At 41.9% G+C, this 23,977-nt stretch overlaps 1 protein-coding gene across 1 annotated transcript in view; it reads right to left on the bottom strand.

The window, feature by feature from the left end:
• Positions 1-22,714, bottom strand: part of PKP1 (plakophilin 1) — a 127,863-nt gene extending 105,149 nt beyond the window's left edge. The window contains exons 1-2 of the mRNA XM_073561061.1: positions 22,370-22,714; positions 1,321-1,412 (exon numbers count right to left, since the gene is read on the bottom strand). Coding sequence (XP_073417162.1) covers positions 1,321-1,412; positions 22,370-22,577 — 300 coding nt within the window. The 5' untranslated portion in view covers positions 22,578-22,714. The remainder of the gene's footprint in view (positions 1-1,320; positions 1,413-22,369) is intronic.
• Positions 22,715-23,977: the final 1,263 nt, after the last annotated feature.

Here is a 23,977-nt window from a genome sequence, read left to right as displayed (position 1 = left end):
GCTTCAGTAGCCTCCATGGGAGACTAGAAGCTGCAGTTGTCTATTCGGCTCTGCTACTACATACAGGTGATGATCAGATCGCCTGTGTGTAGCAGAAAAGCTCACTTGCTATGAGCGCCGTCCACCGGGTGGCGCTCACAGCAATTCGGCTATGACAACCATAGAGGTCTGCTGGAGACCTCTGGTTCTCATGCCAACCCATCGGTGACCCACGATCATGCGACGGAGTCACCGATGGGCGGAACTAGTGATGCACTTCTGGGAAGCGTGACATAAATGTCGCTGTCAGACATTGATAGTTTAAACTATCAACATGTCAATTTCTCTTGGGGTTACGCTGAGTTTCTGTGCGTATTTTCCTCATAGACTTGCATTGGATGCATAAAATCTGCATGAAAAAGAACACATGGATTTTTAGTGCCTTTTCCTGGCAGAAACGCATAAAAATTGTATGTTATCAACGCCTACATAAAAGGATAAAGTTTTTGTCAAAGCCAAATACCAGAAAATATCAAAACAAAGCATGACACACCAAAAAGAGACGAAAAATGCAGCGTCAAACCTACTAAAAAACGCATGTTAAAAAACACAAACGAAAACACAATGAAAACATGCAAGTAGCCTACATTAAATAATAGGTGCAAAGATATAAGGTATTTTTTCATTTATTTTTTGGGGAGCGGGCACCTGCTTATTTATTTTTTATTTGAGCCTAATTCTTTTATTTTAAAAATTTTTAAAGTCTATTTTATGCTTTCAGCTGTTTTTTTATGTTTGTTGTTGTGGGCAGAGATTGGAGTTTCCAGATGCTTGGGGCCGATTCATGAATTACAACTTTTTAAAAGTCGCAAAACTTTGTACAAATGTTCTCCAGTGTCTCCCTGTATTGATTTTATCATATTTTGGAGAAAATTTTGGTGTCATGTTGCAAGTTGTGCGAATGTTGAACAGGATGGAAAATAAGTCAAAGGCAAAAAAAAAAAGATTATGTTTTATACTGCACAAAATTCATGAATCACATGCGCTATTTTTAATTTCTTTGGGTTGCAAAAACGGTAACAAATACTAAAGGCAAAAAGAAAAGTGACATAAAATATATGCAAATGATGCAAATTGTAACATGCATAGTTCTCTCGTTTCCTTCTTGATGGGAGCTAAACAAATATTGAAAAAGGAATACAAAAAGTGGTACAGAATGTGCCCAAAATGGTACCAACTCAACATCACAACATGATAGAAAAAGAAATTTTGAGGGAAAACACCAATAACATTCTATCAATAACTTATTTTAATCAGCTTATAACTTTCAGGCAAACTTACCGGATAACCCCATGTGTATTTTGCATAATTATTGCCTGTACTGTTGCGATTCATGTTGTAAGAATCTTCCAGGGTCTCGTACATTGAACCAGCTATTAAGACAGAAAACAAACAATTTAAACATAATTTAGTGTTAATGCGAACTCAAAAAAGGTGACTGTCCACATCTGCCTTGTGGTTTTCATTTTATGCACTCCTCAACATTGATATTGCAATACCAAGAAGGAAAAGTTGTGGCCTTATGGAAATCACAGGATCTATAGATTTATTAATGAAAAAACGGAAACAGCATTTTCAAAACATTTATGGTAATTTTTTTCTCAGTGTGAGTGCCACACGCAGAAATACATACACTTGCACACCTTTGCATGCTATAAGTGAGGTTATTATTTGTTGTCTGAGGAATGATCTGCAACGCTGAAAGCACTTGGGAGTAAATCATCAAGATCCACTGCTGGACGCTCCCTTTGCAATTGCCGACCAATTATTTCCTAAATCTGCTCAATGGGAGTCAAGTCTGAAGGTGCTGCAGGTCAATGTAGCATGGTTAAACGATGCAAGCTGCTCACAGTAGCTCAAAAAATATGCAGCCTGGTGTTGTCATTTTTAAAACACTTTTGACTATGACATTCGATTATGAGCCAGATGGTGTCATGCTCCCTCCTGAAGGCCTCTTTATGGTGCTGGCCACATGAAGCCCAGATCAATCTTGACTATCCTTGTGTCCAAGACAAAAGCGGGACTCATCGCTGAAGAAGATAGATCTCCCTTCCAACCTCCATTGCCATCTTGTGCTGCATGGAGTTTGAAAGCAGTAGCGGATTGCCAATGAAATATCTGCAGCTAGATATCTGGCCCATATCCCAATGTCATGCACACGCTTACTGCTCATGGGATTATGATATGGACTGGCTTAATCTACGGTAGCTGGATCCTTCTAGTTTTTTTTTCCAGGTACACTAACATCTCATCAATATATTGATTTAATCCAAACCAGTGGTATGGCCACTTCCCCAAAATGTCCAAGAAGGCATTTTCAACACATCAATGCCTGGCTTTATGTTGCAGATGATACTGTGTAGCCCTCCTGGCCGAAACATGCTATCATTGCCAGCTGCCTTTCTTAACTCATGAACCATCGATCACATCAGGAACATCATTTGTCTGCAAATGCAAAGGGAGCTGCCAGCAGCGGATCTTGACTATTTGCATGTCCAAGTACATTCAGGGTGGCAGAACATTCTTAAGCCAACCATTAATAACCTCATTGATAGCATGACAAGTAATGTAAGTGCATTTATTTCTGTGCATAGCACTAATATGCTATACTAAATAAATTTAGATCTTTTGAAAATGTCTCCATTTTTTAATCATTTGATTATCATTAACATATCTATTGATCCTGTAATTTCCATAATGCCATGACTTTTCATTGTTGGTGCTGGAATCTCAATGTTGAGAAGGGTACTGTAATAGTAACAATAATGCAGTCCCAACTTAAATGCATGACAGATGCAGATCATATTACATACTGTAAGATGTGATACAATGTTCAAGAACACGGAAACCCATAAACCTGTTTTTTTTTTACTTGAATGCATTTATTTTTACTTGTGGAATTTTAGGCTGCGTTATAAATTAGAGTAAATGTCATTTAGAGTTTTAGAGATGTCACTCCCCTACCTTCATTCCTAAATGTTTAAAGAAAAGGAGGAAAATACTATTACTAAGGGCTCATTCTGACGACAGTTTTCTGGTACGAGCACTATCCTTGCTTTTCATGGACAGCATTTGTACCTATGATAGTCTCTGGGGCTGCTAACAAGTCCAATTTTTTTCCTTGGACTGAGTAATCCACGCAAAAGCACTAAGACTTGTCCAATATTGATCCGAGTGTCAGATCAAAATCGTCAATGCAAGTCGCTGAATCCATGAAAGAAGATCGAATGCATCCGTGTGCGGTCTGTTTTTCATAGGAGAAGCTTGAGAAATCTCCATCTTTTTTTTATGTGAAGAAAATTGTAAGAAACATGACCAAACTTTGCTGATGATGAAAGCTGACACTCTGCCCAAACTCGGATAAAAAGACACTTTGATGAAGCCTGGTAGGATTTTCTCTCACGAGAAAAATCACTAACATCTGAATGAGCCCTCAGGAGGAGAGGATGTATTTTATGGTTCACAGAACAAAAACGTTCAGTTTACTAAGCTCCATAACAGTTATATACAGTAGTTACAGTGGGGAAAAAAAGTATTTAGTCAGTCAGCAATAGTGCAAGTTCCACCACTTAAAAAGATGAGAGGCGTCTGTAATTTACATCATAGGTAGACCTCAACTATGGGAGACAAACTGAGAAAAAAAAATCCAGAAAATCACATTGTCTGTTTTTTTTTCATTTTATTTGCATATTATGGTGGAAAATAAGTATTTGGTCAGAAACAAGCAATCAAGATTTCTGGCTCTCACAGACCTGTAACTTCTTCTTTAAGAGTCTCCTCTTTCCTCCACTCATTACCTGTAGTAATGGCACCTGTTTAAACTTGTTATCAGTATAAAAAGACACCTGTGCACAACCTCAAACAGTCTGACTCCAAACTCCACTATGGTGAAGACCAAAGAGCTGTCAAAGGACACCAGAAACAAAATTGTAGCCCTGCACCAGGCTGGGAAGACTGAATCTGCAATAGCCAACCAGCTTGGAGTGAAGAAATCAACTGTGGGAGCAATAATTAGAAAATGGAAGACATACAAGACCACTGATAATCTCCCTCGATCTGGTGTTCCACGCAAAATCCCACCCCGTGGGGTCAGAATGATCACAAGAACAGTGAGCAAAAATCCCAGAACCACGCGGGGAGGACCTAGTGAATGAACTGCAGAGAGCTGGGACCAATGTAACAAGGCCTACCATAAGTAACACACTACGCCACCATGGACTCAGATCCTGCAGTGCCAGACGTGTCCCACTGCTTAAGCCTGTACATGTCCGGGCCTGTCTGAAGTTTGCTAGAGAGCATTTGGATGATCCAGAGGAGTTTTGGGAGAATGTCCTATGGTCTGATGAAACCAAACTGGAACTGTTTGGTAGAAACACAACTTGTCGTGTTTGGAGGAAAAAGAATACTGAGTTGCATCCATCAAACACCATACCTACTGTAAAGCATGGTGGTGGAAACATCATGCTTTGGGGCTGTTTCTCTGCAAAGGGGCCAGGGCGACTGATCCGGGTACATGAAAGAATGAATGGGGCCATGTATCGTGAGATTTTGAGTGCAAACCTCCTTCCATCAGCAAGGGCATTGAAGATGAAACGTGGCTGGGTCTTTCAACATGACAATGATCCAAAGCACACCGCCAGGGCAACGAAGGAGTGGCTTCGTAAGAAGCATTTCAAGGTCCTGGAGTGGCCTAGCCAGTCTCCAGATCTCAACCCTATAGAAAACCTTTGGAGGGAGTTGAAAGTCCGTGTTGCCAAGCGAAAAGCCAAAAACATCACTGCTCTAGAGGAGATCTGCATGGAGGAATGGGCCAACATACCAACAACAGTGTGTGGCAACCTTGTGAAGACTTACAGAAAACGTTTGACCTCTGTCATTGCCAACAAAGGATATATCACAAAGTATTGAGATGAAATTTTGTTTCTGACCAAATACTTATTTTCCACCATAATATGCAAATAAAATGAAAAAAAACCAGACAATGTGATTTTCTGGATTTTTTTTTCTCAGTTTGTCTCCCATAGTTGAGGTCTACCTATGATGTAAATTACAGACGCCTCTCATCTTTTTAAGTGGTGGAACTTGCACTATTGCTGACTGACTACTTTTTTTCCCCACTGTATATGAAGAGCGGTGTGCTTTTTGTATTTCTTTGTGAAGTCACAGTTACTGTTTTGATAAATGCAGATGTAATTTACTTTTCTGTGGATTTTCTCCAGCAAATCTGCATGTGTTTTGCCTCAATTTTGACAGATTTGCCTTGAATTTTTCCCTATGCATTACAAAGGTTAACAATTGCAAAGAAAATCCACAGAAAGTATTGACATGCTGCAGATTTTAAAGAACAGATCCTTTGGAACAGTGCTACCCAAACAATGGGATTCTATTGAATACAATTCAAGCTTCTACTGATGGTATCTTTGTACTATGTGGATCTTCAAGCAAGACTGGTCAGCGAGAATCTAGTTATTTAGTTATTTCAGTTGACCCCTATCAACACCAAGAGTCATCCTTCTATTAACATGTAATATACACTTTAGCACATTTTTCTCCTTTTCTATTCAATACTGATAAGAGCAGAGTGGCTATGGGACAAATGACGCACCCCAGAGGCCGTGGGATACTCGGTACTGGGCTGGTCATCTTAAAGGGATGTGTCACAGTGGCAGTGACCCGGTCCATGGCCCCAGGCGGTCATGTGAAAGGGGAGTATTGATTAGGGATAAAGTTTATGTAGTGATTCGTGATGCCAGTTGGAGTGTTTGACTGTAGTATAGCCGGCACTGCAGATGATCCCAGGGGCAGTAGATGGTGATGGCAGTGCAGATGTTTAACCCTCTCCAGCCAGGGCTGACCCCCAGAGATTGTGATGGAAGTAGAAGGCATGGAGTAATAAGGCAGGAGACAAGGAAAGTCACTTTATCATTTACTGTAGTTCAGGTACAGTTCAGAGGAGACATTACAACTCTCACCAGGTAAGGCTAGTTTCACATTTGCGCTTTTGAGTGCAGCGGCGGCCGCCGCTAAGCCCCACCCCCTGCCGTGCCTCCGCCGGTAGCTCCGCCTACCGGCGCATGACGCTGCATGCGTCCCCTATCTTTATCACTGGGGGCGCAGGCCGTGCGCAGTATGCGTTTGGTGGCGCATGTGTCCTTTTCACGGTGTGCCGAGCGCAACCAAACTGCAGCAGGTTGCGTTTGGTGCTGGTCGGCGCACCGTGAAAAGGACGCATGCGCCACCAAACGCATACTGCGCACGGCCTGCGCCCCCAGTGATAAAGATAGGGGACACAGGATGCATGCATCCTACCGGCGCACGATGCTGCATGCATCCTGCGTCCCCTATCTTTATCACTGGGGGCGCAGGCCGTGCGCAGTATGCCTTTGGCGGCGCATGCGTCCTTTTCACGGTGTGCTGACCAGCACCAAATGCAACCTGCTGCAGTTTGGTTACACTCGGCGCACCGTGAAAAGGACGCATGCGCCACCAAACGCATACTGCGCACAACCTGCGCCCCCAGTGATAAAGATAGAGGACGCATGCAGCGTCATGCTCCGGTAGGTGGAGCTACCGGCGGAGGCGCGGCAGGGGCAGGGCTTAGCGGCGGCCGTGCGCAGGCCGTCGCTGCGCTCAAAAGCACAAATGTGAAACTAGCCTTAGTCTGCTCTGGAGAATGGAAGTTATCCTTCTCTCTGCTGTGACTCAGTGTAATCTTCCTGCTATTCTAATCCCTTCAGGGACCAAGGCTTCCCAGAGTTTGGAACTTCTAGTATAGCCTCTACTCACTGTGTTTTCCTCCTCGGGCAACTTGTAACTTGGATCCTGTGTGAAGCTCAAGTTTCTTCTTGTACAATCCTTCACTGATCCTAGTTTGCGACTGTCTTCCCGTGGAAAATACTTTGCTGTTGGTTGTATAAACTCACACAGTCTCTCAGCTTACCACCCTGCTCTGAAAGCATGGATGGCCTAGGCGCTGATTCCCTGATGCTTCTTAGCTTTACTCCTGGAAAGAGCACATGGCATGGCTTTCAAGAGCGTTCTCCATCTTCCCATCTTCTTCTTCACTGAAAACAACAACTCTTGACTCCTCCCTCTCCCAGTTAGAGCATGTCTGCAAAGCTCTAAGCTTCAGACAAGTAAGGGAGTGAGGTAAATTGTGTGTGTGTGTTGTGATCTCTAGCAGCGAAAGAATAACTCCCATTGCTCACAAAACACATGCAAAACAGTAGCGGTTGTGGCGGTAAGGACGCAGGGCGCCACACAAACACACAAGTGGTTCAAGTATAAAAAAGTAAAAATGTTTGCCAAAAATTGAACAAAATTTCATCATGGGACTGAGAACTTCATAGAATCATAGAATGGAAGAGTTGGAAGGGACCTCCTGGGTCATCTGGTCCAACCCCCTGCTCAAAGCATGATTCACTAAATCATCCCAGACAGATGTCCATCCAGCCTCAGTTTGAAGACTTCCATTGAAGGAGAACTCACCACCTCTCATGGCAGCCTGTTCCACTCATTGATCACCCTCACTGTTAAAAAGTTTTTTCTTATATCTAATCTGTGTCTCCTCCCATTCAGTTTCATCCCATTGCTTCTAGTCTTTCCTTGTACAAATGAGAATAAAGATGATCCTTCTACAATGTGACAGCCAGCCCTTGAGATATTTTAGACAGTTATTAAGTCTCCCCTCAGTCTTCATTTTTGCAAGCTAAACATTCTCAAATCCTGTAACCGTTCCTCATAGGACATGGTTTGCAGACCGGTCACCATTCTGGTCGCTCTTCTCTGAACTTGCTCCAGTTTGTTGATATCTTTTTTAAAATGTGGTGCCCAAAACTGGACACAGTATTCCAGATGAGGTCTGACCAAAGAGGAGTAGAGGGGGGATAATGACTTCACTTGATCTACGCTGTATGCTTCTGTTAATACATCCCAGAATTGTATTTGCCATTTTGGCTGCTCCTTCACACTGTTGACTCATGTTTAGTTTTAGAACTTGATAAGGGATTGGGAGATTTAACTGATGCTGTGATCGTCAAAAATGAATCACAAAGTGCAGCCAGCACAGTGGACATCAAGATCTCAGGATGAAGCAGCACCATTGACCACCATTCACAGTTATTGGGGCCACCGGTTATTTCTCTCAGGGACACAAAGACTCATTATACAACAACTCTCCACACTGTTTCTGAGAGAAGCAGAGCTTGCAGTCCTTATCTTCACTGAGGTTTAAGGTCCATTTCTACTGCAAGATTATCATGAATAAGCCTTCCTATAAGGGGCATAATGATCGTGGTCACAGAGGATGTGACTGCTACTAAGCCCGTGGATGAAGGGGGCACGCTGATGCCTATTTAAGCTCGATGTGCATCATAGGATGCACATGTATTTGAAATATATTGCAGCACAAAGACCCTCCCTGCACCACAATGGCTATACACACTCATATCGGCGTACCCTTCACGGGCAGCACATCATGACATCACTACTATGTCTGCCCTGCCCCCTCTGAACATTTTACAGAGGAAGAGGACACTGCAAGTGTTTTGAGTAAGGACAGGTAAGAAGAATATATTTTTTTTAAATGTGTTGAATTGTTGGATGGGGGATGGAGGACATTATAACACGAGCGGTGGCAGGATAAGGAATATTAAATAAAGAGGCCAGGATGGGTGACTTTATTAGAGAAAGGGTTCTGCATTGGGTATCTAATTTAATAGAGGAGCCACAATGGGTGATATTATTATTGGATGGGGGACAATATTACAAAGTTTGGGCCAGGATGAGGGACATTATTACATCATGGAGACCAGGATGAGAGACATTATTACAGGATAAGTGACAAATGACAATTACTGTACGGGAGTCTGAATGAAGAACATAAGTAATTAGTTTATGCAGTGAGTGGGGGACATAATTACTGTAGGATGCCAATTGGGGGACATTATTACTGTATGGGGACAACATCACTGTTTTGAGACCAGAGTGCGGTATACTATTGCTCCACAATGGGGGACATTAATAATTTTTGCCAATTTGGCCCATACATTATTATTAATTTATGAAGTCACAATATGGGATGATCCAACAGTATTGAGACATAAAAGGTGGTCTATTACTGTATGGAGGCAGAAATGGTGTACATTACTATTGTATTGTTTCCAATGGGAAAGGGGCATTACTGTTTTATTTGAGCACAAAGACAGGCATTACTATTGTATGGGAGTATAAAGTGGAATTTTACTATTGCATGTGGATTATATATGCATTATTATATGGGATCCTCAGAGGGGGACATTTCTACTGTAAAGGGGTCATAAAGGGAGATATCATTATTATAAGATTTTATTTTCCCCCCAATTTTGTTAACATGGGAGGAAAAAAAGGGAGGTACTGTTATTGTGTTGGGCACCAGGGTAGTACTATTGAAATTTGCTTCTTCCTCTGGCGTAGTGTAAGAGTGGGAGAAGCAGTCTGGAGTTTGCTATAGAATTGATCAACTATAACTGTATGTGTGTTACTTTCTGCGGAGATGAGTCCTAGCTGGAAAAAGTCATAATGATTAGAGGCATTACCGGAAAGAACCATTCTGCAAATTCAGCACGCCGATCTGTGTCATCCTTGTTGAGATGCTGCAGCAGCTGGATTTTGTAAGGGTGCTATTTGTGAGTAGCTAATATCTGCTGAAGGGATATTTGACTGATGCAGGATCGGCGCGCTCAATTTGCAGAATGGGCAAAACAAAAATTGGAACAGGACCCTCAGTTTACCCAGAACATTAAGTTCAGTGATGAGGCAAACTTTTTTGGATGGGCCATTTATATGGATGCACCTAAATAAAATGGAAATGGTGACAGTTTTCTTGCGTAGGGTGTCTTGCATTGAAATCTGCTGCAATGACCCAGGTACTGTGTTCACGAGACATCAACACAATTTCTATCTGCTCCTCACGTGTTAACCTCTGCGACATGTCAATGGCTGTAAACAAAGATAAACTTGCAAATAGCTCATGAAAGAATAAAGTTCAGTTAAAATCAAGCACACCACTGTTTATCTTGTGTAATTCTCAATAAGTTTGATGTGTCACATGACCCTCTTCCCATTGGAAAAAATAAAGTTGGATCCAAAATGGCCAACTTCAAAATGGCCGTCATGGTCACCACCCATCTTGAAAAGTTTCCCCCCTCCCATATACTAATGTGCCACACACAGGAAGTTGATATCACCAACCATTCCCATTTTATTTAGGTGTATCCATATACATGGCCCACCCTGTAGAACTTGTTCAGTAACAGGATGTTGGTTATACTCAGACACTATGTGGTGACTTGTACAGAAACAATATGATAATATTTGTTATTTGGTAGCTCTATGATGCCTTTTGTATGGGAGGCGAAGGGGAGAAAACAAATCTGACTTTATAGAATCTAGAATGCTACAGGGACCCATACATCTGACTAACATGCTGGTGGGGGGCCAGGGTCAGATTTTGCACTGAGGTCATTGGGCTCTAGTTACGCCACTGGTTACTTGGCTAAGCATGCAGTCTAAATAGGCATCTGTTCAGCAAAGAAAATGCTAATTCGTTGAGTGAAATGATATTTTTAGTTGCATAAAAGATTATCATTCTGAGTATTTTATCATCCTGTATAAATAGGACCTGCTCTGCCAAGAACAGCTGCCTACTATGCACACTGAACCCTATTATAGATTGTTCACTCTGCAACTGTGGTCCGCATGTGCAAACAAGCTATTAATTGATTGTCGATTGGCAATCGTTTAGTGCCACGGGTTGTCTAGTGTAAATGGTTTATCACAGTTTTTATCTTTACTGAACATGCAGGAATGCTCAAAGTTCTTATCATTACTGTGGTCTAATTCTCATTCAGAAATCCATGTTCTCTCTCATATATAAAAACACAGAGTGTTATTCATCAGTGTTTTGGATTTGAGTTTCATCAGTGATTGGTCAGTATTAGCTTTTACCAGGGATTTTTACTGATGAATAAATACATAAATAAAACACAAAGCTTCTCCTATATATTTCATTACAATGTCCAGAACTAGAAGGCGAGCACCATCACAATAGTCCACATATCCGAACCATCATACGTGAATAAAAGAGACGCAGCCGGCAATACAACTGTTTTACCCTTAGGTGCACATTCATGGAAAATAAGCTAATCCACATAGCAAAAAATAGTAGAAAAGAGCGGCACTCACCGGGTAGTGTAGTCAAGGCTTTATTATAAAAGCATATCAGCGGGAGAACGGGCGCAAAAAGGAGATATACAACGACGATCGTTTCGTGCTGCAGAGGCGCTTCCACAGGTTACAACGTGATGTAACCTGTGGAACCGCCTTTGCAGCGAGAAACGATCGTCGTTGCTATCTCCTTTTTGCACCCGTTCTCCCGCTGATATGCTTTTATAATAAAGCCTTGACTACACTACCCGGTGAGTGCCGCTCTTTTCTACTATTTTTTGCTATTTCATTACAATGCTAAAGGGATTGTCCACTATTTGGACAACCCCTCCTCATTTCCTATGTTTCACTCAAGTAAAATAATAATACCTATACTCACCTCCGGTGTCGGCGCTGTTCCAGCAGTGTCGTCACTGGCTATCTCAGGGCTTGTGTGACATTGTTATTTCACTCAATCCCTGCTGCCAATTGGTGTCCACTTCACTCTCTCCTTCAGACAAATTAGACATCTGGCGGAAGTGAGAAGTCAGGCAAAGTTCATCACTTCTTAGAGGTGTTAGTTATGTCTGAAGGAGGAGACTTAAGTGGCTACTGATTGGCCACAGATAACGAATGACATAACAATGTTACATGAGCTCTAGGAGAGCCAGTGGCGACACCGCTGGAACAGCACCGGCACTGGTGGTAAGTAAAGGTGTTATTACTTTACTTGAAGGAAACATAGTGATTTAATAGAGGTTGTCCGTTTAGTGGACACCACCTTTGATCATGGACACCCTGTACATTGATGCTATCCATGCGCTGGTTGTGATTTTCATTGACCCATAGACTTGTATTGGTAATTTTGATCTGTTTCCTGTCACAAATGGACGTCTCCAGGATTTTTTTGTGACCATATGGCCCGCAAAAAAAACCAGACATGTGATCAGCCCCACAGATTACAATGGGACTATATATATTCTATAAGTAACAATCAAAGCTAGAACACATAAGTATCTCACGGATGTCTGATTGAGGCCTTACAGGTCATATATTTAACGAGTGTGCCGAGATTGAGCTTAGCTCTCCACGCTCAGTAAATGCAATGAGCGCTTCTGAGACTTCTCTCTGTAATTAAAGTCTTGTGCAGGAGGCATTGGGGAGGGCTGTCGGATCACAGAATTAAGGAAGGGAAGACTGCCCAGAGCTCTATATGTGACTTCTGACATAGGGAAAGAAACTGATGAAATGGGGTAGTGGGACCATGCTGTTAAAAGAATGTTTAATTATGCACAGTGAGACAAGAGGAAGAGTACGTGCTCATTGCACAAAGGACAGAAACATAGGGTGGAGGAGCTATGCTGAGAGAAGGATTTAAGATCAGAGTCCTAAGGCTTTGTGCACACACAGCGTTTTTTTAGCATTTTTTTTAGCGGATTTGCCAAAAAACGCTAAAATAAGCTTCCCATTCATTTCTATGCATTTTGCACTTTTTGTGCATATTGATGCGTTTCTTACCGCGGAAAAACCGCTTTGTGGTAAAAAATTTTTCCGCATTTCTGGCTATTTCTATGTGTCAGGAACTGCGCGGTTTCTGGGAAGGGAATCTGTTTTTTAAGCAGAAATTTTCTGCTACGTGTGCACATAGCCTAAGGCTTATGACTAGAGATGGGCAGATCGATTTCTGGGACTCCAGTCCTTTGGCCAGGTTAGTAGTCTCTGGCTGCTGAATGGGAGGCTTGTGAATCTCTTACCCTATGGGATCCCTCTGGTGGCTTTTGATTAGCCGGGCTGCAGTGATAACATTGCACCAAACTGGCTAATGAAAAGGCATGCCGGCAATCCACCCAGCTCTACTCCCAAACCAACTGCTGCCCTTATCCCTAGCTTTGTATTTCTAGTATTAATATATGTATTTTCCTTATGCATGCTCTCATGTTTCATGTCTTAGCATGTTATTCCTGCACTGTTCGGCAGCTTCAGGGTTGTTACTGCTTATGCTGGTCTCCTTTGCAGGTATCCATATCACATGAATTCCAGTGTCTCTTATTTACCTTTATTTCCACATATTGTTGTGGTATTGCCTTACAAGATATAGGATGGACTTTTGGGACACTGACTATTCATTATCCCATTCATTTATGTCTGTTTTTAGCTTCTATGGATATTTGTCTTGTTTGGTCTGTATAATTGCATTACTTGGGTAGTGCTGCGTATTACACAAGTGACGTGTGAAAAACATCAAATAGCATTAATATATAAAAGAGCAAACCTTGCTTGTTTACTTTGAATAACGAGTTCTCGCCAAACGGACGTCTCTCTGTGATTTTTTGTTTGTGGGCACATGGTTCATAAAAAAATGAACATGTGAGTGGCTATATAGATTATAATAGATACTTTTTATATCCATGAGATTTAAAGATAGAGCATGTATGTTAAAAAACAGATGTCTGAATCAGTCCTAAGATACACTTTTTATTGAAGGAGTGTTCTTAAATTGCTTTAATTTGCTAGACAGCATAAAAGTAAACAAGTTTGCAATTGACTTGCTTTTTCTATCTGCTATAATTGTGATGCAATTAGAGCTTTTATCTTTAATAGTGTACAGCTTGTTTCCATGGAGCCTGGCCTGTAGTGCTTGACACAGTGTGCAGTATAAGGCCGGAGTCACACTGGCGATTAAAACGGACGAATGCAATGCGATAAAAAAATCGCATTGCATTCGAACCCATGTTATTCTATGGGGCATGTCACATCATGCGATTCTTTATCGCATCCGATCGTCGGACCGAGACAATCGCAGCATGCTGGGATTGTCACCGATTTTCGGATCGGATTCGACAATGCAAGTCTATGGATGTGATAAAAAAAACGCATGGAAAACGCACCACTGGTGTGACTTGCGATTAAATCGCAAGACTTCTCCTGGTCAACAGGAAAGAGCATCAGGCATTGACAATGGATGTCAATTTGATGCTTAGATGCGAATAAAATCGGTTCCTCGCCGGAAAATGGGATGACAGACGGATCCCTTGACAAGAATTCTTTGTGCGATTTCGTACCGTTAAAACGGGACCAATTTTTTATTCGCTGTGTGTGACTCCAGAGAGGAACTCTTATCATACTAGCCACCTCTCTCCAGCCCATTGATTTCTATACAGCAGTTAGCTGCTCCACTTCCTCTCATCTTCTGAAGAAATACAGTAATAAATCACCAGCATATCTGCTTTCATAGCAGATTTCCTTATCACAGTTCCCTGCTCCCCCTGTCCTGACCTGTGTGCTTGTTCAAATTCTCTGTTATCTCTATGTGTAATTAACATTGTATAATCAGAACAAACCATTGATAGCTGAATATATTCTAGCAGAACCTGTGCAGAGCTTTATAGTTCTACTAATATTAGAGTATTACTATTCACCAAAGCTGTCACAGTGGGAGGAGAGCCTGCCCCACTAGAAACCTGCTGTAAGGATACTGTAAGGAGATTGCATTGCTCTGAACCACTCAAGACATAACTTGAGAATACCATTTAAGTTCATATCTTGCATGAAGGGAGTTTTCGGTTTAAAAAAAAACACCTGTTACCAGATTTTGTTTCAAAATGATTTTTACTCATCTGGACCCTCTATGTCTCTTCCGCTGCTCTCAGGGTCTGTTAATGTGTACAGCACTGATAGTTGACAGTGCTGCAGACAAGCAGGCGTCTCCGTGGCTCTGAGAGGTTCATATGTCTTCTCAGGCACAGCTTCTGAGCTCAATGTTTGGCTTCAGTGTGATTGAGTTGACATCAGGACTGCAGACAATAATGCACACCTGGAGCAGCAACTGAGACTCAGCGCTGGAGCAGGGGAGAGTGAGTAAAGGGGTGGTCCACGTCAATGTATATTCCGCCCATTGATTTAAACCTTTTAAAAAGGTATTATTGTAAATACCTTATGTTGCCATTTTTGTCTGTGAGCGGCGCTATCGCTGCTCGCCCAGACCACATCACGTGACCCCAGGCTACAGCCGCTTCTGACATCCGCTGATGTCACATTAATTTCTGGACTCCCTTGAGTCACCCATGGGTGACCCAGTCTCACACATTCCCCCTGATTGACCGGGTTGTGGGCGGTGTTTCACTGCATATCACAGCCTAGTATCCAGCTCGCGCTGTAGAAGCTTTCCCTCTCCTCTACTTTCATTGGCAGAACCCTGTAAGCACACTGTCAATACTAAGCTGTGACGTACGGTGAAACATTGCCCACAGCCCGGTCAATCAGGGGGAGTGTATGAGACTGGGTCACACCTGGGTGAATCAAGGGAGTCAACCACTGAGGACTCTCAATTCTGAATATTTTTAAGAGAGTCCAGAAATTAATGTGACATCAGCGGATGTCAGAGGCGGCTGCATTCGGGGTCACGCCTGGGTGAATCAAGGGAGTCTGGAAATTGACGTGACATCAGCGGATGTCAGAGGCTGGGTCACGTGATCCGGACTGAGCGAGCATAAGGTATTTAGAAAAATACTAATTTAAATGGTTTAATATGAGGGGCAGAATACACAGTGTAGTCAACCACCCTGACTGATTTAGAAAACTGCTGCATTTTTGCAAACAGCAGCATGTCACTTCTTTCAGTGTTTTTTTCTGCTTATTTGCAACCTTTTTTTACATAAATGAAACAATGGGTAAGTGCAAGAACACAGTAAAAACACAGGTATCAGTCTTTGCTGCTTTTTTGGTTCAAAACCCTAATGAAGTTAAATCATACATGTTTTGGGCTGCTAAATTTTCTCAACGTGCACAAGAGACAACAAAAACGGAGCAATAAATGTAGCAAAAACTCAGCAAAACCTACTTTTTGTAAGCATCTTTTTTACTGCAAAGAAAGCAAGCAGGATTGGCCTGCGGAAAACAAAACAAAAACGCAACGTGTAACCATAGCCATATTTTAGGACCTTTCATTAGGTCAAAGGCATATAATCAATCACAAGTATGAAAGAAACTTTAAAAGTGTGCGGATGCAATATAGAGACAGCTTTACACCTTATACTAAACTACTTATAAATAAAATTGATGTAAGAAGCCTTCAGAAGCAGATGTGTGCGCAGCAGAGCTGTGGCGGGAGCAGTGCTATGTGAGTCTTAGGCTGGAATCACACACAACGATTAAAAAATGTCCCATTTTAACGGTCCGAAATCGCACAAAGGTATCTTAACCATTGATCCGTTTTTGATGCGATTTTTCTTCATTAATGCGATTTTAATCGCATGTAAGGATCCGTTTGACATCCGTCTGGCGAGATTTTCTCGCAGGATAGCTAAATGGTTTCCCCACACAAAGAATGAATAGATCTAGGCACACATATATATATATATATATATATATATGTATATATATTTTATACATGTCATAGAGACACATTAATATATATATTACAAATTCATACAGTTCATCATAGCAGAATAGCCGCAGAAACATTTGCCGGCTTTTGATATTTATTCTCCTGCCAGACATGAAATGACACATGGATTACATATAGTTAACCATTTCATTTCATGTTTTTTTTGTTATGTCTATCACTATTAATTAGATGAGTGTTTGTGGGTAAAATTTTGGACTTGTAGGGGTTAATTTAAGGGGTTAATTCATAGTATGAAATTGCAGGGACTCCCGCTGACGTCACTGAGGCTGCAGGGAGTCCCCATAATTTCATACAACGAATTAAACCCTTAAATGAACCCCCTACAACTCCAAAATTTTACCCACATACCCTCATCTAATTAATTGTGATAGACATAAGAAAAAAAACATGAAATGAAATGGTTAACTATATGTAAACCATGTGTCATTTCATGTCGGGCAGGAGAATGATTATACAAAAGCCGGCAAATGTTTCTGCGGCTATTCTGCTATGATGAACTGTATGAATTTGTAATATATATATATTAATGTGTCTCTATGACATGTATAAAATATATATATATATAAATGTCTAGATTTATTCATTCTTTATTTAACCGGTCTCTGTGATTTTACTGTATTGGAAGAATTGCCGGCTTTTGCTAAAGGACACCGGGTGCGATTTTATCGCAAGTCACACATCTGGTCCATTTTTAGTCCCATTTTTTCTCGCCCCCACAGACTTGTATTGTCGAATCCGATCTGAAAATCGGTGACAATCGCAGCATGCTGCGATTGTCTCGGTCCGAGGATCAGATCCGATCAAAAATCGCATGATGTGAGCTGCCCCATAGAATAACATTGGGACGAATGCAATGCGATTTTTTATCGCATTGCATTCGTCCGATTTAATCGCCAGTGTGACCCCGGCCTTAGTGATAATACTGTGTGCATACTGTATTTGCACCAGAGTTCTGTGAGTACAGCAGTGCACTGAGTGTGTATTTGTAATAGAGCTGTGCATGCACGACATTGCTTGGTGAGTGTGTAGCTGTATCCAGCCAAGCTGTGTGTGTACATGTGTATGTGTGCATGCTGTTCGAGCTGCAGAGAGCTACATGTGTGCAGAAGTGCTTTGTGAACTTGTGACTTGCAAAGTTGTTTGTGTAACTAATGTGGACGCTACAGAGCTGTGCATGTACATTAGACATCTGCATTAAACAGAAATAATAATGGGAGCTCATTACTGGCGTCACAATGGCGGGTATGACCACGACCAGGCCGGTGGAGTCACGGGGCCCACCAACACAACCCCCTTTTTCAGCTGAATGTATGTCCTCGGAAACACATTCAGGTTAAATGCATTGTAGCATAGAGATCCGGCGGCCCTCCCCACCTCAGTGATGGTGGCCTTTGGCCTATCAATTGCCATCAGCTGAGGTTGGGGAGTCTGTCACAGGCCATGCATGAAGTCACTTCCATGTGCTACTCTTCCCCTCTGCGCCAGCTATGGAGGAGGGAGAGGACATTGCTCACCGTGGGAGTGGGGAAAAGTAAGATGAATTGTTCATTTTTTTGTGGTTAAATGTATTTGAGGATAGCACCAGGAGTGGGAACATTATTACAGGAAGAGATTAGGATGGGGGATATTGTTACAGGATGGGGCCACTAGGGGGAATTTATTAAAGGTTGGGTGCCAGGAAGGGATTAAGATGAGGGACATTGTTACAAGATGGGGGCCACTAGTGGGAATTTATTAAATTATGGGGATCAGGAGGGGGGACGTTATTTCAGGAAGGGATTAAGATGAGGGACATTGTTACCTGATGGGGGCCAGGAGGGGGAATTTATTAAAGGTTGGGTGCCAGGAGGGTGGACATTATTACAGGATTAGGACCAGAAGAGGGGACATTGTTCCAGGAAGGGATTAAGACGAGGGACATTGTTACAGGATGGGGGCCACTAGAGGGAATTTATTTAAGGATGGGGACCAGGAGAGGGGACATTATTTCCAGAAGGGATTAAGATGAGGGACATTGTTATAGGATGGAGTCCACTAGGGGGAATTCATTAAAGGATGGGGATCAGGAGGGGGGACATTAATACAGTAAGGAATTAGGATTGGGGACATTGTTACATGATGGGGGCCAGGAGGGGGAATTTATTAAAAGTTGGGTGCCAGGAGGGGGACATTATTACAGGACAGAGGGCATTACTACAGGATAGGGGACAGGATGGAGCACATTAATACATGGGCTGATAGATCTGCAGACCAACCTGCTGGTGGGGGCCCCTGTCCAAGCTTTGCACTTGGGTCCATGGGAGTATAGTTTTGCCACTGGAGCTTACAGTCAGCTATAACCTATTGACCTCTCCACTTACTTACACAAAAGAAGAAGTTATAATTAGTAGGAAATTTGTCCCCCCCATTTCCTGAAAGCTATACCTATGAAGAGCCTTATAGTAAGGTGCATTGCCGGTTCGATAGAAGCAAAAGAGAAAGTGGTGGCATATGAGTGGACTGTGAAATAGCATGGATTCCGGAAAGAATGCTTTTACACTTTGTTAGAATTACCCAAATTAGACTCCCTGACTTAGAAAACCCCTTTAATGGTGTAATTTTGGAATGAGGTGAGCAAACTTTTGCCATATGTCAGAAGAATACATCCAGATGCCAAGCAGAAAGTGCATAGTACTTTTCTATATTCAGATTTCTGTAAGAGTTATACAGTATATGCAGAATGTTCAAAATATAGCATAAACATGAGAGAAAACTGCTCATCATACTGTTAAATGGCAAGTGGTCCTTCATGTGTACTTTTTCAACAATAAAAGCCAATGCAGACGAATAAAACTGTATTGCAGAATAGGTCTTTACATACGTTTTTCAGCTATAAAAGTCATTCTTAGAGGGAACCTGCTGGCTTGAAGCTACTGTGCAATCTATGGGAATCATGCTATAGAACAAGAGGAGCTGGGCTGATTGGTATACATGTTTGTCTTAAAATAGTCAATATAACTTTTATTTTATTAATTTACATTATTGCTCGTTCCGGGCACAGCCTTTCCAAGCTGACAGGTTCCCTTCAAGTATGGAGATACAATTGCATAGATGTTACATTGCAGTATACTTTGCAACTTTCTTGTTGTGGTCACTATGCACTCCCTCACAGCACAGCGTGAGCCGTGTCACAGGCAATGTCGCTGTGCAGCTCTTTTCCATATTTAAAGGGAATTTGTCATCAGATTTGTATTGCCCTATCTGAGAACACCATCATCTAGAGTCAATGACCCTGATTCTAGTGATGTTTCATTTACACTACTGGGTGCTGCGGTTTTGATTAAAAACTGTTTTATCTGCTGCAGATCTGCCAGCTTTCTGAATGCTGAGCTCTGTATAGCCCCGCCCACACCACTGATTGACAGCATTCTATGTACACTGTGCATAGGCAGAAAGCAGCCAATCCATGATGGGGGCATGGTTTGAGTACCTGGCAGTAGGCCAAGTAGTCTTCTCCTGCTGATAAAACAAAAAATTTATAAAAATTACAGCAAGCAGCCCAGTAAGTGACACATTGCTGGAATCAGGGAATTTCTTAGTGCAGTCTTGCGCTGTCTAAAAATAATAAATTCAGCCAACTTGATAAATTCATACCGCTTGATGCTCCGTGTACACGACAGACAGCGCACTGACTAATGCTAGATAAGCTGAGACTTTCTGGAGCGTGTAGGAAAAAAATCCATCATGTACTATACTTGTTCATTCAGAGGATGATAGCGGTAGTCTCAATAGCTTATGGTTATGCATACATTCACAATGCAAGTAAAAATACACACAGAGCTGTAGACGTATACAAACCTAAACCATCCTTAGCCTTTATTCGCACAGCATTTTCTTACTGACTTTTTTTCTGGCTTGTATAGACAACAAGAGCTGCTATGTTTTCTGAAGAGGCCATCTGCATACAAACTTTCCCAGCGGAGCATTGCATGGCAAATAAGCCTCCTTACCTTGACAAGCCAGAGCTGGGATGTCACTCTCCACAAGGAGGAACCTTACCCCTTAGACCTCAGTCCAGAGCCTCTCACCTAGCCAAATCAGTTCTCATACTTTGCACTGACGAAGGTCAATAGCCCGAAACACCATGTTTGCAAATTGAGATTCTGATTTGGCTTTTATCCTAAGTCATATTGAGAAGACTCGATAAAGGGTTGATTGTGACTTGTAGGATCGCTACTATCAACAGGTGGCGCTATAGAGTTCAAGTCCTCTTTCTCTCTCTGAAGAGGCAATTTGAATATAAAATTTCCCAGAGGAGCATTGCACGGCGAATAAGCCTCCTTACCTTGACAAGCCAGAGCTGGTATGTCACTCTCCACAAGGAGGAACCTTACCCCTTAGACCTCAGTCCAGAGCCTCTCACCTAGACAAATCAGTTCTCATACTTTGCACTGACGAGGGTCAATAGCCCGAAACACCATGTTTGCAAATTGAGATTATGATTTGGCTTTTATCCTAAGTCATATTACAAGACTCGTTAAAGGGTTGATTGTGACTTGTAGGATTGCTACTACCAACAGGTGGCGCTATAGAGTTCAAGTCCTCTTTCTCTCTCTGAAGAGGCAATTTGAATATAAAATTTCCCAGAGGAGCATTGCACGTCGAATAAGCCTCTTTACCTTGACAAGCCAGAGCTGGCATGTCACTCTCCACAAGGAGAAACCTTACCCCTTAGACCTATGTTTTTTTTAAAAACATTTTTATATGCATTGGGAAATATTTATCATGCTAAATGCACCAGAAAGCTGCCACATTTATATGTTTAATCACTTTCTGCCTCCTGGTCGAAAAGGGGCAGGTTTTGATGAAAGAGGGAACGGTCTGACATGCAACATCACGAGCCAAAACTGAGGAACAAAGAAAGCCAACTAATAGGCACTCTAAAAATTTGCCAGATTTATCAAATATCATTAGTCATTTTGGTAAATCTAGCACACTTTAAGATTGTGTAGTCTAAAGGTTCATTTACGTGCTCAGACCCACAACGTTCAACGGCTGCCGATTGGTAATTTTTGTTATTACTCGCCTTGCTTAGATAGGCAGACCACGCATAGCACTACACACAGACTGATCTGTAACAGATTGCTCAGTGCATCTTGGCTGCCAATGTTCTCGGGAGCATATGTCCGGTTTACACATGATGCTCTGCCGAAAAAGGTGATGTATGGGCAAAACAAAAGATCATTTCACCAGACAAACGAGCTTGTTTGTCAGGTGATCGGCAACCTGTTTACACTGCATGATTATCGGGAAAAGAGCATTCCTGGGAACGCTTGTCCACGATCATCTTTCAGTCTCAAGGGACCTTAATTTTGCACTAAGACAGTACTGATAAATCTGCCTTGTCGCTTCAATGAAAACAAAACAAGAAATAATGTCACACCTAGAGCATGTTGTATTTGAAAAAAAAAAATGACCAGAGAACCAAAAAATGTATAACTTCCCCTTGCACATGTGGTGCATTTTTTGTGTACCCATTTTGGCAAACGATGAAAGAAACCACCGAGGCACCATGCAATAGCCAAGATATGGCTGCAGGAAAAAACACCATAAACAAACGCTGTTTGCAGCCATAAGACCTCATGAAATTAAAAATATATAATGAACATATACTATTACCATAAATTAGAACAAATGCAGACTAATCGAGCCATTAATACCCTACCAGACAATGGTACACTACATAGCAACCACATTTACCTCTGGTGCCGTAATTGGCGGCAGAAGACTGCGAATTCCTTGGCTTCTGCCTCCTTACTGTCATCATGACTTGCTCTTGAACACGCTGGTCCCCGCTAGTCCCACTTCTCAGACGGTTATCTGAAGGGACAGCTAAGGAAGATTCATTTTGCCACAGAAAGACTTCTGATGCCAGGGCAGTTTTCAGTGGTGAAGGTGAAGACAACATGGTGAGCGAAGGGCCTACACACAGAGTTTATAAATGAAGGTCTATGCCACGGATAACAAATTCCTTGGTAAAAGACAAATGCAAAAGCCTCACACAGCTCAATAGATGTATCTCTCTGGTGAATTACTTGACAGTGAAGTCTGTACAAGTCTAATTCTGTAAGGGCGTGTCGGCGTTTGTGTGACACACCTCAATATTTTGAACCACTCCTTAGTTGTGTCTTAAAATCTGTTTATGACCAGTTTAGTCACATACATTTGGGCAGGGCACTGCAAAGCATCCTTCACACATACGTAAGAGATACATAGAGATGTGTTTTTGTGCATTTTATCCTGTGCATATTAGCAGAGCTGTAATGACAAGAGAATACTATTGCTACTGTCTTACTAGACAAGCTGGAGAGATGTGCATCGTCTCAGTATGAGACAGGTTATTATGCAATGTGTGGGTGTAAGCGACTATTACTCAGAGTAAGGCATAGTCACACACTGTGTCACATAGCTTGTTAGGCCTGTCGTGTTACACACACCCAGATGAAATGCACGCACCACCACTCTGACATACACACCAAATTTATAGACTAAGAACCACACCTTTAGCATCACACCTTCAGACCTGTTCCCCAACATTTAGGCTTATCCTCCAATTAACTATTTCCTAAATCTGAAAATGTGCCATACAGAAAAGTACCCAAAAAAGTTCCTAATAAGTACCCAAATCATCATTACAGTATATACAGCACCATCCAAATTTATTCTGTAAAATCAAAATTTAGGTATGTTTGTGCATATTTTCCCATTTCTGTCAGAATCCTTTTTTTTCTAATGGAGACAGCACAAGAGGCACTAACTTAGGCCGGGGTCATACTTGGAAGTGCAATGCAAGAAGCTCGCCACAGTTACCGACACTGCCGCTGGCACTCGGGACCGGAGTGTGCGGCTGCAAGTCTTTCTATGCAGCTGAACGCTCCGGTCTGAACAGCCGTCGGCAGTGCCGGATATTGAGGCGAGAGACTCATGAGAGTTTCTCACATTGCACTCACAAGTGTGACCCCGGCCTTAGTGTGAATCTAGTATAATCTGGAGCCATAGCTTCCTTGGTCAACAATCTTTCAAATTTTTTTTGGCGCCCTACTTGAGTAACATGCATATATTTAATAGCCATAAATTAAGTAACAAATAACCAAGATGCCTGAAACACCTCAAAATATACAATCAAACCAATAAAAATCTTAATCTCATGATATCTGTTAAAACAAAAGAACAAGTACACTAAGAAATAGGAAAGAAAACAACTATTACATATTTCAGTGCAATAATCCTAAATCATTCCTATGTGCATAGAGGAGTATTTACCAGCGAACTGTTCATGTGACCGGAGAAAAAAATTAGAAAATAATG

The sequence above is a fragment of the Dendrobates tinctorius genome, unplaced genomic scaffold (genome assembly GCF_039654945.1).
Source record: "Dendrobates tinctorius isolate UK_male_01 unplaced genomic scaffold, ASM3965494v1 ptg000312l, whole genome shotgun sequence".
Lineage (NCBI taxonomy): Eukaryota > Metazoa > Chordata > Amphibia > Anura > Dendrobatidae > Dendrobates > Dendrobates tinctorius.
The sequence above is the reverse complement of the archived record's forward strand: the minus strand, read 5'-3'. Positions and strand labels throughout refer to the sequence as shown.